A 12377-nucleotide genomic window follows, 5' to 3' on the forward strand; every position below is an offset into this window, starting at 1 on the left:
ACAGATTTAAACAAAACAAAAACAACTGAATTGAATTTGTGGTCAAAGCGTCACCATTTTGTCAAACTTTTTACAGTAAAACTGCAAAACAGTTTTAAATGTTTTGTCCACTATTAAGTAAAAATAGTTCTTCAGTTCTTCTAAAACAACATTAAGTAGCCACATTGTACTAATGGAGACAGTAAAGTGTGCACTGGTAAAATCATCTTCAATCATCACTGATATATAAATCACAATGTTATGGGAATCTCAGTGGTTACTCTATAAAACACCCTATAGGTATTTTGCAAAATGATCTAAATCATGCAATCTATACACAACCACATAGCAACAAAAGAGCACATAGTGATGCAGACGCAAAGATGGCAGGTCAGTGTGATGCACGAGTTCAATTGTCTATCTCGACACCAGCAAATAATCAATTGGCTCCTTGGTGATAACCATAAATCTAATCAAACGGTGAAAGAGAAGCCCCGCAGTGATCTGTGAGTTACTGCCTCAGCCCTGTGACCTGCGGCATTATCTGCCTTTTAATGTAGATAAGTCTTCCAACAGCAATCGTGCAACACATCCTGCTAATGGAGGCACATTGTGCACTGACAACACCCTCTGAATATTTCATCTGCACCCCCTCCCCTTGAGACTAACAGTGGGGAGCAGCAGCATTGATGGGGAAAATGGCAAAAATATACTGCCTATGCTCCCTCTGCCCCTCCTTGCTATTGGCTGCTTCAAACTTGAAACAGATATCGGATCAATGGCCGATTGAGCGACTCTGCCCCTGTAAATCTGAATCCAAACGTCATCTCTGTGAACGTCTCTTCTCTTCCCTTCACTGATTTTAGTCTAATCAACACAGAACGGCTACTCATCGCTGCACAGTCAGTGGTAACTGATGCAGGCCATTACGTATTCAGCAGAGACAACTAAAGAAGTGTGTGTGTGAGGAGTCAGAGCTGCAGAGAGGAGTGTGTGTGTGTGTCACATGAAAATAATAAGGAACATTGATCCCAAGGGAGACTAGAAAATCAAGATGAACTTCAACATTTGGGGAGAAAAAGAAAACCCACAAAGTTTAAACTAAAAATGTCCCACCACTTTACAACTACCACATCAGAAACTGAAGTCGCAGACTCAGTGTACAGTTGGTAAATAAACCTCAATAACAGAGCTGTTTGAGACAGAGACACAGCGCCCTCTACTGTGCATATTGCTGTACCACAACTTTAGCAACAGTAGCCTTGATGCCTGAAATAGAACCTAAAATAGAAGTATGCCTAAAATAACAAAATTACAACCCCAAAAAACATGCATTCCTACCTGAAAGAGCAGCTATTTCCACCATCAAGTCAGCAAAAATTTTCAGGAACCATTTTAACATATTCAGGTACTCAACTTAATTAATGTGATTAGAAACACCTGTTTTTCTTGTTCCACATCACCACCAACAACAACTAATTCCCAGGTGTATTCACTTTAATCAGTTCAAGTCACTTTACACAAAATTTTTCCTCAGATTAAAATAAAATAGAAAACAGTGTATTAAGTGTTCAAAGAACCATTTTCTCAAACGTTTTACTGTAAAATTGCTTTCGACGTCACATGAACAATGTGGGGGGAGCTCAGGAAAAAGACTCCAGACAAAGGTTTGTCACCTTATAAGTGGGGAGGAGCTGATACTTAATATCGGCATCTGTTCGATACTGGTCAAAACCAGATCTGATATCCTGTGTTTCACTATGCACGGCGTGTAAAAATGTAAATAAAAGCATCAGCAACAGCATTTTACACAATTGGAGATCTGAAATTGAATGAAATGAGGCAGTGGTCAGTGTGCTGTTAAAAGTTTCCTAACTTAAAGTAACATTACTATATCAGACTGGTACTTGAGGTTGTGATATCGGTATCGGACAGGTCCCAGATTATGAATGAATGAATAAAAAGTGTAATACGTGGATGAACTCATTGATTGTTGGTGGTAATTCTTATTTTTCTTTTGACTTATTTCTATCATTTTATATTTTCCGGCTCTGTTCTGTCAGAAACAGTCTGCAACAATAAAGCAAACAATAACCCAGTATTTAAAGGCACAGTGTGTAACCAACAATTTAGCCACATGTATTGGTGCAGTTAATTATCCCTCACATCACTCTTTCCCTTTCAAGCGTATGGGAGACATATGAAGCCTTCAGTTAGCATAGCAAAACTCAAAAGATGTTTATTTTGTCTACTACGGGTTACAGTAACAACAATAGGGACATTCTAAAACGCTTCATGTGAAAAACCTTAACGTAGCTGAATGTCCGAAAACAGCGCTCAATCATCACCAAATTTCTCATGGACATCTGGAGTCATGTCCTCTTTTACGTTTTCCAAAAATCAAAGCGGAAACCTCCATTACATTATGGATGCTGTCTATAAGTATCTGTGTATCTTTGTTTCTTACAGATGCATTCAGACATTAAGCTACGTTAAATGCAGACAGCATCCATAATATTGGGTTTCCATTTTTGATTTTTGGAGAGGTGAAAGAGGACATGACTAGAGATGTCCATGAGAAATTTGGTGATGATTGATCACTGTTTTTGGACATTAAGCTACATTAAGCTTGTCAAAAAAAGAGGGTCCACTCTGGTTCCGGACTTAAATATAAGGAGTTCTTTCTGGGGTAAAGAAGATAAACAACAACGTATACATTCATCATGTCATTGTACACTATCAAAAAATGTACAAATATTTTATATGTTATGTAATTCCTTGTCAGCTGGTGCTTGTTTCAGCTCTGTTCACACTCACACAAAAAACACACACTACTTAATTAAGCTCGATGAGTTTCAGCTGTGCTGCTCTCATGTTGCACCGTGTTGAATTAAAGTAAAGTGAAGACTCAGCCTGGTGACCCCACGCTGCCAATTAAGTCGTCAAAGCGCTCACTTCAGGAGGAGGAGGAGGCTATAAAACAAGCTGACAAAAGCGGCGCCTTTTTCATTACACATTTCCACTTTGAAGAAGAATTGGTATCAGTTACCGGATAGAAATGGACGGTGTTCGCGCAGGGAAACCCGCCTGTAGTGCGCCACCGCCACCGCCGCCGCGACAAACTTTCAAGTGCTCCCACGCTGAATGTAGAGCAACTTTCACCAGGCAGTGGAAACTAAAGCAGCATGAGACTGTGCACACCGGCGCGGTAAGGTTACCATAGTAGCACATTTTGTAAACCGAGTTAGACACTACCTGTTGTTTGTTTTGAAAGTTGTGTTAAACCGTCCACACGCAGCGCCCGTGCCAGTGCGCGGTTGAGGGATGTGGTCGCAGATTCGCCAGGACATCCCACCTGAGCCGCCACATGCTGCAGCACAAAGAAGAGAAGCAATACAAGTGAGTGTGACACCAGGCTCGAGTTAGCTTCCGAATTTATTCACCTTTATTTAACCAGGTAAATCCCATAAGGATTAAAAAAAACCAAAAAACTTTTCCAACACAAATTACACAGAATAAAAACAGTGACAAATAAACAAGGTATGATCTAAAAAAAAAAGATGGAGATGGAATCAGCCTCACATACTCGATTTAATGTGGATTTAAAACCACAATTCTGCCAGTTTTTGATGTATGTTACGTGTAAATAGAGAATGGACAAAAGCCATTTTACCTATTTCAGTAAGAGTACCGGCCAGTGCTTAGAAATGTGCAATTAGATCACAAATAAAGGGAAATATAAGGGAAACCTGGACAGTTACAGGCGCACGATTTCTCCCTTTATTGCTTCTATTAAGTCAAGTTATTTGTTTTAGTTTTTTTGTATTTGTGTACTGGACACATAAGGTAAATCATAATGTGACTCATCCAGGCTCCCTTTAGAAATAAAAAACACTTTTTTTTCCTTTTTTTATTAAACCAAACTACTCTCAAACTCTCAATTGTCCTAAAAAGACCAAATGAAAACTGGAAAATTAGGTCAACGTCTCCAATCTGGGCCAGATCCTGTCTTGGCATATCCCAGAGAATCTAAAGACTGATTTGACTGAAGAATTTATGCTTAATCAAAGTTTGTATCCTATGAGCGTGACATGTCTCCTCATGCTCTGACGTGTACCTCCTCCAGATGCAAATTTGCCACCTGTACAAAGAGCTTCTTCAACCCCAGCAAACTGAAAAGACACGTTGGTTTTGCCCACGGAGAGAAAAACAAATACTTCAAGGTTTGTCTGAATGTGTCCACAAGATGGCGCCAGTGCAATATAATTTCAACCACCAGCTCTTGCTCTTGACGTTCAATAACCTTTTTTTTTTTGTCTTTTTTTCTTGTGCTTCCACAGTGTAACCAACCAAACTGCTCCTTAACCTTTAAAAAGCGCAGGCTGTTTAAGCTGCACTTGCAGAAGCATGACGTTCCTGCTGTGTTCAAGTATGTCTCTCTAACCTGTTGATAAAATGTCCATAATTAGTCTTAACACAAGTCTTTACTGTGCTATAGTGAAGTTGAGTGGCATCAGTGATTTTATTTGTTTACCACGCTGTCTCCTGGTGCTGTGAGGTGTAGGACGAATAGATGCACTGCCAAGTTTGATTCCCATATCGCCCGCAAAGCCCATGAGAAGAAGCATGCAGGTTGGTCTACATTCCTCCAACACTAAAGTTCTTTCATTTTATTAGAAGGGACATAGCTAGTCTTCCGTTTAACCTTTCCCTTCATCTGACATTAATCTTCCAGGGCAAAGTGGTTTATGTTTTGCACTCACTGGCCTTGTTTGGTCCTTGCAGGTTACCACTGCCCCCGTGATGAATGCCAGGTGGTTGCCCACACCTGGGGGAAACTTAACAAGCACATGGCCAAACATCCAGGTTAATATATGATTGTACAAAATCCAAAATGCCATGCAAAGGACGATCTGCGCAGTCTGTGGAGTCGATGGTTAATCATTCTGTCTTTTGTTTTCCAGCCACATTTACGTGCCAGGTGTGCAAGAAGGTGTTTAAGAAAGCGGACGCTCTACGGAGGCACAAGTGGACCCACGCTTCCCACAAGCCTGTCCTGGTCTGTCCCAGGAATGACTGCCAGGCCTACTTCTCCACGACCTTCAACCTACAGCACCACATCCGCAAGGTTCACCTCGAGCTCCTCAGATACAAATGCTCTTTCCCTGACTGCCCGCGCATATTTGCTATGCGGGTACGTACCATGTTTGATTTCTGGCTCCTCCGAAGGTCATTTTTTGTTTATTATGATGCCTTCATTTAGTGTTTGAACACAAACGTGTGTATTTGTATGTTTTGCCCTTCATTTGAACTAAAAGTAATGTACTGCAGCTTTAAGAGGTAATATAATTAAGAATTAAAACTTGATTTACTGTTTCTCACAAAGAACTTTTCAAATTCAAACTTAAAGTAAATCAAAGATGATTACTGCATTTATTTATTGTTGCACATTGACTCTGTTCTGTTCCGCAGGAGAGTATGAACAGACACCTGCTTCACCATGACCCGAGCGCCACCACTCTGAAGGTAAGTCCCACTTCGGTATCTGCATGATTCGACTCGGTCAATCCAAAAAGCTTGTCGTCTCATCCAATTCTCTAAATCCCAACAGAAACGTCAGCGGGCCAAGAAGTCCTGGCAGAAGCGTCTGAATGGCAGCCATCAGCCCCACGTGGAGGAAAACCTGCGGCGCCTCTTTGCCCTGCGCATGCGAGTCTCCAGACGCACCAAAGTGGAGACCAACCTCTCGGGCCTCTTCAACGAACGCAAGATCCCTCATTACGTCGACCCAGAAGTTAACCTGCGCAACCTGTTTCGTATCAAACAGGCGCGTCCTGTGGAGAAACCTGAGGTCGTGCCACCAAAATGTTAAATGTTAAATCTTTTGAAAGCTGTTGACTGTTTTAGTTTTTGAGAAATTTGGGTCTCTTTATTTATATTAATGTAGCCGACCTTAAATTAAATGTTTTATTTTTGAATGTCAGGTAAAAGACGCTGGATACAGTGTCAAGATGTAATTCTGTGTGAATAACCAGAGCTTGTTGACCCAATAAAATGAGTTGCGTTTTTGATCAAACTCGAGTGTTTACATGGTCACTGCTGGATGTCGGCCCTCCAGTAGCAGCTGCTGGTGAAGAGGTATATCCGGGACCTGAGATTTGTTTGTTCAGTCTTGTTTAATTTCACTTGAAAGCAAACTCATTGTTGGCGCTCTCAAACAGCTGTTCTTCCACAGCATCTCTTGTGCTCACTTTGGCCCCACACACACACACACACACACACACACTCACTCTCACTCTCAGAGACCAGCTGATATTTGCTGAACACGTTGGATCTCATTAAATATGAACAAAGGCCTGAAGATGAGTAAGAGCTGAGTCACTGGATGCATGGTCTTTCGGGGGTGGATTGAAACTTTGAACAGAAAGTGGATGACTCTCAGCCTTCAGAGCTGATTATCTGAGGTTTGACTGTTGCAATTCAGGTTTTGTCTTTGTGAACACCTTGGGAATGATGTGGTGCAGTGTAGGTGTGATTAGTTTTGAATAAACTACCGGGCTCTTTACTGCAATAGTGTTTTCATGAATCCATGATCTCTATTGATGATTCCGACAGCGCCAAAGGTAAATATGTGCTTATTTAAATGTGTATATGTACATTACATATGTACATTACATACATACACTACAAACTGCATATTTCATTGGAAGGATGAGAAATTGTGTTCTCAGCCTCTACACAAATGAAACCAGCAAATAACATAAGAATTTACCTTAAGGGTTACACAAATCCGTCTACTTGGGGAAAGCAGGAGTAATTGTACAAAAAATAATGGAAAACTTTATTTGAAAATAAAAGATACCATAAATTGTTTTTGCTATTTCTCCATGAGCAGCTTATCAAGTAGGTGAATCAGTAAAAGTGTGGGCCACAGCCCACTGGTGGAATATGGAGGTATTGCAGGTGGGTCTCCGACAGGGCTATACAAATTTTATTTACTAAATGCATTCAAACATACTGTATTTTCTGTGCCATGTGGGGAAAACAAATCACAATTATTTGATTAATATTGGGATCATGATTAAACAAAGTCATTTAATATCAATGTTATCCATTTATTTCAATGCAATGCTCCATTCTTGCTGATCTGGTGAATTTTGGGGCCTCAACATATCTTTTGGTCTGAGGCACAGACATTGTTGTATTATTTGAATAGTCTTGTAGTCTTAGAGAATATAATGTAAAATTAACAGTTTTTCAGAATACAATTCAAGCGCTCTATGAAGCTTTTCCTTTTATGTGTTAAACAATTCATCTTTCTCGTGGCCCAGTGGAGCAAGGTAGAGTCCATTTCAAAGCCTCCGCTAAGCTTTGCATCAGCCTGACAGTGTGAGCTCAAGCAGTATCTTCACTGCTGTGTTTTCCTTTGCTGTGCCGAAGGTCATTCTCTCAGCCCCCGGGCCTCCTCCCTCTTCTTCACGAGCTACTGCTGCTGCTGTTCCTCTTTAGGTTCCATACATTAACCTATGCTACACCAGCTGACCTGCACGCTCAGTCAACCTGCAGCGACAGAAATACATGAATACAGTATGAATGTCAGCGGAATGAACCGCGACTGCCGCCGTTCCAAACTGGAACTGTTATTGTGTTTTTATGTCTCTGTAAAATGTCATTAACGAAGCACAGATAAAACAAATCAATCACACATTGAGTGCCCCCTTATGCTTGTGATATTGCAAGGATTTCAATGCACCTCTCAGCTTAGTAGTTTCTATGGTGACAGTTTCTAAGTGTAAACAAGGATTTGTCACATCTTTGTCTTGCTCCTGATCTTATCAGTGGGGTGTTCAGGACAAGTGGGACACAATTTGCAGGAGTTCAGCAGGTGTGGAAAGTACTGTAGTCATTATTCCTTGCTGACTGCGCGGTGGATAATTGTGCGCCACTTTGGGTGCCACACAAAGTCCAATAGGGTTGACGATGCTGCCTGGTGTCGGAGAGAGGCCGAGCTGTAGGCTGACACCAGCAACACCATTGAAAACCACAGGATGATTGTCGTCACCCTCTGGCTTCCTGGGAAGGTTGTGCCAATTATGGACACAGTGAGCAGTGCGTTTCACACAGGGCTTGATTTTTGCATCATGTGAAGCACAAAAGTCACAGGGAAAAAGCGTCTCAACAAAAGGAGATGACATGATTCGCTCGAAGGAAGGAAACATGTCAAAGGTGATGGATTTTTCAAATTGGTGCAACAGTGGCAAGCACTGTTGCCTTGCAGCAAAAAGAAAGACTTGGGTTTGCTTCTTGGTCGGAACGAAGGCCTTTCTGCATGGAGTTTGCATATTCTCTCTATGTATGTTTTTTTCTCTCCCACAGTCCAAGAGGTTAATTGGACCGTATCTGTATGTTGACCCTGTGATGGACTGGCGACCTGTCCAGGGTGTACCCTGCCTTTAAGATGGGATTGGCTCCAGCGACCTGCGACCCTCATGTGGAGGACAAAGCGGTAGGCAATGATGTGTAACAAGTCTTATTTCAACATGAATGACTGATTAGGTGAACAAATTACTGACTGAGACAGAAGTGTAGATTCAAATGGGAGCCTGACGGGCAAAATACAGACCAAGACAAGACAAAATGCAGTTTAAATAATGTTGTATTGATAAAGTAAATAAGCAACTATGAAAAAACACAAAGCAATCAAGTTAATAATTTAAACTTTTACAGTTTTGAATAGTACTTTTGTTCCAGTTCGTTTAGTTGCAGTTATTTTCCAGGTCAATTGTTTTTCTCCAGTGTTTTTTTAGTTCCAAAGTTCAAGAGCGTTCAACATCCTACCACAATCTGTGGAAGACATGGTCCTTTCTCCTTGTTCTTGGAGTTAGTTTGCCATCATAATGCTCCTTCAAAAAAAAACAAACAACAACACCTGACCACTGACTATCCGATCAGTTCTATCCTACACGTTTAGGTAATTAGTTGTGTTTCTCTTGGCTCTCAGGTGGAATGGTGGAAAAGGAAGTGACCTCGGTGACCACAGGAAACATATAGTAACAGGAAGTGACATCCTAATGTATCTCAACATTTCAGGCAGGTAATGGGCTCATATTCACAACTCTGTATAATATTTTTGGATGCGTTTTAGCAGGAAAAGTGCAGGTGTCACCGATCCCATTAACGATGGCTGTGTTCAGTTCATGTAAGTCAGGCCACTGTGACGGTGAATCAACACGGCACCCTGAAACTGAGGAGGCCAAATGGAATTCATCCATCATTAATTTTGATTATTTACACCTGTGTGACTGTCCTCCTGTGACCTTTTAAAATGGGTGCCGGGCAAAAAGGACCCCATTATATAACAAGTAACAATGGTGTGGGATTGTTCAGTGGAGGCATGCGCTCAGCACTGAGTGGAATTCTATTTTGGTCCGTGTATTAAATGTTGTCCCTGTTTGACTGTAAGTGGGTTTGACAGGGCAAAAAAAAAACAAAAAACTAACAGTCAATACAAATCTCTATTTATGCTACAAATCTAAAATATCCGGGGGGAAATAGACTTTGTGGTTTTTGAACCACTAATGTTTCATACTGTGTTGTCTTTAAATAGCAATATAACATCTCCAAAAAAAAGAATTGAGTAAAAATACATTGCCATTTGCATAAATATTAGCTTTGCAGCTTTAATAACAGGTGGCGTGCTTTTTCCTGTCATTGCTTTGCCCACACAAGGACAAAAATACAAGGGTAAAAATACACCTTGATTTTTATTTTATTATTATTTATTTTTTTTTTTAATAATTTTTATAATAAAACATTACATTACATTACTTGCACTTCATTTTCTGGGGAAATGTGTTAATTCATTCAATCTCCACGATAACAGAGGATGTCATTGAAAATCATAAAAACTACCTGACAAAAACTTTGATTACTCTAAAGGAATGAAGATAGTAAAGAATGTCCTTTAATAAAAACTCCAGCTTCTCTTTGATAGTTTTCTCATTGGAGTAGAAAAGATTTCTTTTCCAGTCTAATTCACAGATGGAGGGAAAAAAAAATACTGCTTCACAAAATAAAAATGAAGTAGGTTAACTATACAGTCGTCATGCCCTGATTTAGCTGCTTCCTCCAGAATAGATGACCCAAAACCTCTTTTCCCCTCCCTTTTCTCCCTTTTCCCATGGCCCTGTTTGAAGAGGGTGAATTGAATTGTAGCAGGAACAGAAATACATGCTTGCTAAAATGATTGGATCAAGCAAATAACCCTGAGACATGGAAGTCGTCTGCACACTCTTCTGCAAACACGCTCAGCTCTTCTGTCTGCAGCACAGGAGCAAAATGTGCATGTGTGATGAAGCTTAAACAAGTGCATGGCCATGAAACAATAAGGTCAGATTGGACGTAAAAGTTATTGTATGTTGTAATCCTTTAACTTTCTGGTCTGGATACTGAAGTCAGTGGGTAACAAATTTCCATCTTAAATCTACGGCCATTCCAGAAGTTTTTCCACTGTTTTAATTAGTTTTTGCTGTGGTTATTGTTTTATTACAGCACAGACTGATAGGATTGACATTAGGAGTTTGTTTGATTATTAAACAAAGTATTCAACCAACAAAGCTTAAATTTGGATTAAGTTTAAGTCACAGTTTTGTTCTGGAGAGAGGATGAGCGTCTTCACCAGATTTAGTCGAGGTGCTGACACCAACCACATGTCATGGTAAAGCTCATGTCATGGTGAGAGAGAATCAATAAAGTCTGTTTGATTGATCCTCTGGGGATCCTAAATGTCTGCACTGATCCATTAATACTTTTGGTATTTTGTCTCCTGTGATGGACTGGCAACCTGTCCAAGGTGTACTCCACCTTTTGCCCTAAGTCAGCTGAGATTTGCACAGCACCCCTGTGACCCTTAGGTGGAGGATAAAGCATAAAACATTTTGGTATTTTAATCTTATATATGTTCCTCAAAATGGCACCTATACATCCATATACAACCTAATCTTCATCTTTTGGCTTCTCCCTTTTCGAGGTTCCCACAGTGAATCATGTGCCTCCATGTTATGCTATCTATGGTATACAACCTAATTATATCTTATTGTCAAAATATCTGGGGTGGGGGGGGGGGGTTAACTGCAATTCCTATGGATTGTAGACGTTGCTATGTCCTCTAAATCTGCTTTGAGATGTTTGATGATTGTTGATTGTTGATTGTTGGCACAGACTTAACTAAAAATACATAACCATTACTTAGACATATGACTGAACTGTAGGTTTATTTGACCAGTGACACGAATCCCTATTAATTAGATCCATATAACCTGTTGCATTACTCTTTAACCTTTGGTAAATTGCTGTGAGAATAACTCTTTACATGGACATCCTGGGGGGGAGTAGTTTTTGCTGGGAGTAGTATAATTGTGCAGAAGTCACAAAATAGACCGTTCTTAAATAAAAACGAGCCAAGCGAACTTTGAACTGTGACATATTTCCAAATCATTTTTGCTCAGGAGTGTTTAGATAGTTGGTGAAAATGGAAAAAACAATTATTTCATCGGATTGCCCATAGGTTGTGCTGAAGAAAAGGATATAAGACACTCTTGCACGTTCTTATACCCTATGTTATTCGTTTTTAATATAGAAATGGAAAAAGCAGCCTCATCGCTCTGCAATCTAAGGGTTAATGACAGCAGCTTTCGCCGGTCAAGAGACGAACATGAGTCTTTAAGTCTTTGGAATTAACCATATGACCCCTGTGGTGCTCGTCACTGACCTTTGGTTCATTACACCATCTCTCAAGCTCATTTATCTTTTACTCCAAGTGATTGTCCATGTCTTTCTGAATGTCTGAACAGTCTTATACACACACACACACACACACATATGCCTTGTTACTTGCTTGTCATATTAAACAGTGCTTTAAAACCAAGACACATAAATCAGCGATAAAACAAAAGGCAGCAGGGAGACGTTCAGTCAGACACAAAGAGCGGTGAAGTATAGTTTTATTTGCCTATTAATTCATGCTATCGTAAAAATTGGTTATCCATAGAAAATATGGCTGCAGTATAGGCCAGGACGCACAAAGTCATCCCCAAAGGCTTATATTTACAACATTTGTTCTAAGACTCCTTTGACATTGTGTTTTTCAAGTCTTTCCTCGATTATTAAATCATATCTCGTACATCAACACTGTTTCCATGGTCTCTCTCTGTCCTCTGCAGGGATCATTCTCATGGAAAAAATTCCCCCAATGCTTCTTTTGTCTGCTTTTCTAATTTGTAATCATCGTCGTCCCCACTTCCTGTCGTCATGAAAAACTACGCAGACAGGAATCTACGAAGAGGGCACAGCGAGGTGACCGTCGTTCTCTGTCTCAGGCACAGACAGCAACAGCGGGT

General features: G+C 40.3%; 1 protein-coding gene across 2 annotated transcripts; it reads left to right on the plus strand.

The window, feature by feature from the left end:
• The first annotated feature begins 2855 nt into the window (after positions 1 to 2855).
• Positions 2856 to 6055, plus strand: 42sp43 (P43 5S RNA-binding protein). 2 transcript variants are annotated; one of them, XM_058653965.1, is made up of 9 exons: positions 2856 to 3187; positions 3278 to 3378; positions 4106 to 4202; positions 4320 to 4408; positions 4544 to 4611; positions 4765 to 4845; positions 4944 to 5173; positions 5452 to 5505; positions 5591 to 6055. In XM_058653965.1, the coding sequence occupies exons 1-9, from the start codon at positions 3038 to 3040 to the stop codon at positions 5849 to 5851; spliced, it is 1131 nt and encodes a 376-aa protein (XP_058509948.1). In that variant the 5' UTR covers positions 2856 to 3037; the 3' UTR covers positions 5852 to 6055. The 2 variants fall into 2 exon arrangements, with proteins under 2 accessions (XP_058509948.1, XP_058509947.1); XM_058653964.1 differs by having other exon boundaries at positions 2857 to 3187; positions 4538 to 4611.
• Positions 6056 to 12377: the final 6322 nt, after the last annotated feature.

This window comes from Solea solea, chromosome 16 (assembly GCF_958295425.1).
Source record: "Solea solea chromosome 16, fSolSol10.1, whole genome shotgun sequence".
Taxonomy (NCBI): domain Eukaryota; kingdom Metazoa; phylum Chordata; class Actinopteri; order Pleuronectiformes; family Soleidae; genus Solea; species Solea solea.